This window comes from Nicotiana sylvestris, chromosome 2, assembly GCF_000393655.2.
Source record: "Nicotiana sylvestris chromosome 2, ASM39365v2, whole genome shotgun sequence".
NCBI lineage: Eukaryota > Viridiplantae > Streptophyta > Magnoliopsida > Solanales > Solanaceae > Nicotiana > Nicotiana sylvestris.
Genome location: NC_091058.1, coordinates 85,258,201 through 85,264,977, shown reverse-complemented (window position 1 = coordinate 85,264,977; position 6,777 = coordinate 85,258,201). Strand labels below are relative to the sequence as shown.

The following is a 6,777-nucleotide window of genomic DNA, read 5'->3' as shown; positions in this document are numbered from 1 at the left end:
TTTTTGCTCTCTTGGGCCTCCTCGATCATAGAATTAGTGTAGGATGATACTTCAACAATGTCAATCACATCGGTCACCTCCTTCAAGGCAGGAGCAGTTTCTTAAGAAGTGGCAGCCCCATCTCCACTTCGGTCTCTAGGACCGAAAGGGGCTCAACCTCGTGGCCCACCTCCACGGTCGTCGTCTGTTCCACGGTAGGGGTCGATCCGTGGGAGACAAAGATATCATCCTCTTCAGGCTTATCCCTCAGTCGGTAAAGCAGGTCGGAGTTCGGTACCTGGGACCCGGTGTTCTTCTTGCGATTATGAGCCCGAGTGGATGACCTCTTTTTCATCTTCATCTCAGGCCCCTCTGAGCTCGAGGATTTCCTTTTTCTCTTCTTATCCTCTGCAGCAACCCAGGGCTGACCTGTAACGTAGAGATCCACGGATAAGGACATATCCTCCTCCCCTTCCAACGGCCTAAGTTTTATGGTCTTAGGCAAACCTGTGAAAGAAAGAGGAGAGATCAACATTATATGAGTTTAAAGCGTAGTGATAGCTATTCGGAGGGGAAATTTACCATGAGAACAGGCCTCCCATCGGCCCTTCGAAGGCTTGTGCCATGAGCGCTCGAAGTATAACATCTGCGTACAGATGCCTTCGATTCACTCCTTGAGCCGGGGGACCGTATTAGGGACCCGAGCAACAGCTGCACAACCACAATACCGATAATGAGAGAGGAAACAAAGGAGATTTGACACTTAAGAAAAGACTACACTTACGAGATGCATTCCACTTCTAGGGAAATGGTAAAAATTCAGGAGGGATCAAATCCTTAGTTTTTACCCGAACAAAGCGCCCCTACCAGCCTCGGTCTCGGTCTTCGTCGATGTTCGAAAAGGGAGCCTTGCTGGCCTGGTGAGTAAGCTTGATTAGTCCACCTCGGAAAATTCGGGTATTGTATAAACGGAGTAGGTGGTCGAGGTTAAACGAAGGAGACTCGGTGTTATTCGCAAAGTAATGAAGGAGGATTACGATCCTCCATAGAGAAGGGTGGATTTTACCGAGGCACACTTCGTACCTCTTGCAAAAGGCCAAAATTACCTGGTATACCGGGCCCAGCTTAAAGGGGTAAATGTAGACACTTAAATACCCCTCTACGTGGGTAGTGATATCGTCCTTCGGCCGGGGGACTACCATATCTTTGCCTTCCCATTTGCAATCCTCTCGGACTGTGGGAAGGATATCTTCCGTAATGGAGCATATGTATCTCCATGCCCTTTCACCCCGGTCCTGTTTGGAGGAGGCTTTATTGACTTTAAAGTCGTCTGCGATTGAACATCCCCCCAGGGATAAAGCTTTTCATAGGGGGCTCTGGAACCGCTTCAGCAACGACCACCTTGGGAGCGGCCGTATCGAGAGTAACCACCTCGGCACCCGTGTTCGGGTGGAAAGATAAAGAGGCAACCTGCTGAGGAACTAATTTAGATTTCTTGGCCATCGTAATCCTAGAAAATATATAAAGATTTGAAGAAAGTGTATGAAGATTTAATGTTTAGAAGTGAAGATATGAAGTCCTCGGTTGAAAATTCAAGAAAATGTATGAAGATTTGAGGTTAAAGATGGAGATATGAAGGTTCAAGAAGTGAGGTATGGAGATTTGAGGAAGTCAAAAGCCTTTGTGGAGTTCGAAGATCAGAAAGTGTATGAGGGGGGAGAGCTTTTATAGAGGAGATTAGCGACGCTTCGCATTCGGAGGCAACCAGTCGTTAAACGATATGTGTCCGAAATCAGAATGATGTGACTGATAAGACTTTTCGTCTTATCTCCATCTCGGTCGTAACGTACGACGGAAGGAACCGGGGTTCATCTATCATTTTTCATCATTTCGGTGAACCTATTCTCTGAAAAATGAGATGACTATCTGTATACGGGTAAAACCGGGGCTACTGAGCACCCTGATTTCTCGGTTACTCAAACAAAGCAAGGATATAACTATATGAAATTGGAATCGAAGCTCGGTATTTCTCGTATTAAGGCCCGAACGGAGTATGTGCTACCCTCCTTCATAAGCCAACCCTTCCCCGACCCCAGAATGAGCTCCTAGACCTTGGAAAGCACTGCGAATTGTTATAGAAGACTAACAGGGGGCCGTGATATCCGCATCCGACTGGATATCACGGTGCGAATCTCGCCCGATGCCAGTAACGTATCAGTAATTGATGTACAAGAAGGATTTTTACCTTTTTTAGAATTGTACTAAAGGTAAAGCTCCCCTACTATATAAAGGGGAAGTTTATTATTCAATGGACACTGTGTAACACGCATATCAAGGCATTACAAACTTGTTTTTTCTGCTTCTTTGTTATTGAAAAGTTCTTATTTTAACTGTAGTTCTTCATACACGTTTGGTTCCGAATCGAGGACAGAGCAATTGTTAAGCTTAGAATCTGAGCCCGAACTCAATATCACAACTGATTTGGTTATTTATTTTATCTCTAATTCATTTATCTAACATTCTTAATCATTTATATTGAATCAACCCACATATCATTTAAATCGCGTATAAATTCAATTGTTATCCATTTTTAGGGGTAAACACACTTCTTTCTAAAAATTGAGGTTTCCTTTGAAGTTGTTCATGGGGTTAATTGGATCCCTGCAAAATTTAAGATCGTAATATAAAAATCTGGACGAGCTAGTTTGGAGGTCCTTATGTACCATTCTTTTTTTCTTTTTCTTTACATTTTTAATCCAGATTCTTGGATACTTTTGAAGGTAGCATGTATTATTTATCAAACAATTCTAATGAAAATCGACCCGCATTTTGCATATAAAACATCTTGGGCATAAAGATGAAACAACGCATGTGGTTGTATCACGGGCGCATTGACGGATCTACATGTTATTTTTGGGCGTTCAAGTATCCATTATTTTTGACAAAATTTAGTAAATTTGTATAGGTAATTATAAAAATATTTAAATAAATATTGAGCGAGTACCCATAACTAAACTCTTTTTTCTTCTTCTTTCAGAATATTTATAGCACCTGCGACTTTAAAATTCTGGATCCGTCTCTAAGTTGCATGTTTTGATCAGTATGAGGCGTTATCGATCACTGATTGGATAGATATTGGCCTTGAAAACCAAAATGTAAAATTAGGAAAGGATGATAGTACAGTCACTTATTATTCTACTGTGAACAGCTTGAAATTGATGTCAAAACTTTCCTACGTACTCCTGTTAATCAAACAAGAAACAGTCATTTTCCATCCCCCCAAACTTCGTACTCATAATTTTCTCCTTGTACGTTAAACTAAAGTCGTTTTCCCATTCCCGCCCACCTGTTCCATGTAATGTCCTTTTTGTCCTTTAAATTGTCAATCAACTCTTTTTGTATTATATAATAGAAATAATGCTCCCTCCATTTTATTTTATATGAAGTTGTTTGAGTGTACACAAAATTATTTTTAAAAATGGAGTTCTGAAATTTATGGTTTAAGCATATTGTGTTATGTGGCCACAAAATATACTTTAAGGTGAATGTAATAATTAACATACATTAAAATTCTAATAAATAAAATAAAAATGATAAAAATATAATTGCTCGTATCAATAAGTTTGTTAATGGTCAAAGCTCAAAATTTTATCTAAAAAGATTGCAAATAAATGAAGGGGACTCAAATACATCAATACATTACTAAAAATATCATTAGATTTAATTAATAAAATCATAAAATACACCTAATCATCTATTTTATGCATTGAATTAATTAAGAATCATAATTTGGAATAAGATACTAAATCATTTGAATTATGTATTGCTTGGACAGAAGGAAGAAAAAGTCAATTTTATAAATTGATAAACTGATTCGACCAAAAGACTCATGAGATGAACTCATTCGAAAATGTCTATAATCTAAAATTAAAAAATATTTAAAACAACGTTGATAATATAAGTTCACCCTTAATCTAACTGAAATAATAGAACGAACAATCTTTCCGTTTCTTGCTTTCTCTAGAAGGATCATAGTCGTTCAAACATGTCGGTTATTTGGCTAATCAATTACACTATTAATTTATCGATCTTTCAGTTTCATGCTTTCTAGTTTCTCCGAACAGAGCTTACTCACAAGCATGTCTGATTTTGGCTAATCCATTAATATTACTTTATCATAATCAATTTCTTTCAAACAAAAATAAAAACAAATTGTCCAAGCATTCCAGATGCATGGTGTGGCCTAACATCATGCGCTGTTGCAAGCTAGCTCCTCTATGGTCAAATTTCAATTTTCTTTTATTTCCAATATGGTCCCACTTTCATTGAATTAGTCGGTTTTGGCACCAGAAAAGTCAACAAGGAAAACTTCAGTTTGTTAAGTGTTAACTTAATTAGCAGCAAAATTTCAACCCTCACACACCATATAGCGTACGCAAATTTTGAAAAATTAAGGCCACACACCACAGTTATGTCACCAAATGGAATTAATTAACTAGCTTGCCAACCAAATTATTTAATCCATCCTTGTTACACTACATTTAGGAATTCGCTAGTACTAGTTCTTCCTTTCTTCATCTTCAATTCAATCTCTCTCCTCTCTTTTTTAATTACCCCCGGCCATCTGGGAGCTTATTTTTCAATAATTTCTCTTTGTAAGTTTATAATTTAGCCATGTTTAGAGCAATGAGTACACGAAAGGGTTATAAAGGATATGAGGAATTGATAAAGGAGGAGGAACCGTCTGCTCCACTAGTAGAGCCAAAGTTGATCAGAAACAGAAGTGTTCCGGTAGCTAAAATCTTTAGTCCGTCGAAGAAGGTGACGTCGGAGCAGAATTTTCCGGCGACTCCGGAAGCGAAAAAGGCGAGCAAGATTCATCCAATATTCAGTCTTTTTGAAACAAAGAAGAAGAAGAAGGCAACTGCAAGGCCTGAATTTTCGAGGTACATACAGTATGTTAGAGAAGGAGGTTTTGGAGATGTGTTGCAGACGACTCTTCCAACTCCAACTCCAACTCCAACTCCAACTCCAACTCCAACACCAACACCAACACCAACACGGCTGTAAATTAATTGCTTTAAGAAATTCGTATTTTGACTTTCTGGTTTGAAAAATCAATCATACGAGTAACATTTAATAATTCATACCATGTGCTCTTAAAGTTCCTTACAATATACTCTATGGAGCATGATGATATTAATTCTTGTCAGCTGCATCTCATCATGAAAGTTGTTATAGATTAAGATCTTATCTCATTTGTTCTCTTTATCTTCCTTTTTCGGAGATTCGGGTAAACTGTTGTAAATGCAAAGCTGATTTTGCAAATGTCACCAAGGCAAGATTTTTTACCAAAAGGACTCAAAAATTAAGGTAATCACCTGATAAGTTAAGGAGTTTAACATCTCATATATATATACATAATTAAAAAGAAAATTTAATTAATTGATCTTAGATACGCAATATAAGTTTCTTTTGATCTTACATACATATAAAAAGGTTCAGATGAATCTGATCTTCCACCAATCTTACCTGGAAATTAATATTGATAATGCACCAAGCCGCAGGTTGCTGATTTGGCCTGCCGACCTGTTAGGTATCATGTTTTATATTTTCTTTTTATCTTTCTCCAAGGGAAGAGTTGAAGGGAACATGGGATAAACTTTGGATCCGTGAACTTGATTGCATAAACGAAACGTAGGATAATATTCATTTTTCCTTCTTAATTTATAAATTAAAATGAATCTTTTCATTTTCTCCGCTTTGCTCCACCGCCCTCTTTCCTACTTTTTAATTTTTTTTGATTTCTCACCCGTATTTGATATTCACATTGAGACTCGACTAAATTCGGATTTGCACAAAAAATTCCTAAGTTCCTATACGTACAAACCATATAAATATCATAAGAAAAGATTCCTTTTAGAAGGGGAAGAAAGGGGAAAATTTCACGTAAGAACAATTGGGTTGCCTACTTTTCAGTTTTATAGCTCATATTTCAATTTACAACCAACTAGCCCAAAATTAATAGGCTAATATACTCAACATTCAACTCCAATAGATTCTTGAAATTACTATTTCATTTTTAAAAAAGATTGCTCAAGCTTTTAAGTTAATTTTTGAATCAATAACTGTGACTCAAATATTGGTTCAACAAACCAAATCCATTTGGGTGGTGAAAATTAGATTTTTAACAATCTTAAATATGTGGGTTTAAATTTCGAATTTGATTTTGTGAGAAATTTAGAGTGAGTGTTATTTAGACTTGTTAGAAATAATATAAGGAGGTTGTATATAAAATTTGAAGTCATTTAATGGAGATTTGGACTGGTTTTGAACAAAAATTGTAACTGAAAATCATGAAAAAAGTTCATCTACAAACGTTTGTATAAAGGTGTATAAAAGTGTATAATAGTGTATAAGATGTGTATATACACTCATATACACTATTATACAAGATTATACAAACAAAATGACTTCGTCTTCTACCTTGCGTCTTTTCTGAAATTTAACTCAGATCTTGTTCAAATCTACTCCAAATCACTTCAAATTTAAATTTTGAACTCCTTTTGATATTTTCAATCAATTGGAACAACAACTAACAAACTCAAAAAATCCTATTTTAGAAACCAAAGCTTTGAATGGCCTTCAAAGGTGGACTTCTACTCTTCAATTTTCTGACATTACAAATAGGGGGAGAAGCAGAAAATACACGGTCCATTGAAGCATATATAGAAGATGTAAGAAGAAGAGATAGTGAAAGCAATGGTTGTGAGATTTAACTTCATAGCTTTTAGAAGC

At 36.8% G+C, this 6,777-nt stretch overlaps 1 protein-coding gene across 1 annotated transcript; it reads left to right on the top strand.

Moving 5' to 3' along the window:
- The first annotated feature begins 4,400 nt into the window (after nucleotides 1–4,400).
- On the top strand, nucleotides 4,401–5,237 carry LOC104229653 (uncharacterized). The gene has a single exon (XM_009782321.2). The coding sequence runs from the start codon at nucleotides 4,654–4,656 to the stop codon at nucleotides 5,047–5,049; it is 396 nt and encodes a 131-aa protein (XP_009780623.1). The 5' UTR covers nucleotides 4,401–4,653; the 3' UTR covers nucleotides 5,050–5,237.
- The last annotated feature ends 1,540 nt before the right edge of the window (nucleotides 5,238–6,777 follow it).

What these genes read in the sequence shown, in the direction of transcription:
- LOC104229653 (XM_009782321.2), top strand. Translation starts at nt 4,654, where the DNA reads ATGTTTAGAGCAATGAGTACACGAAAGGGTTATAAAGGATATGAGGAA.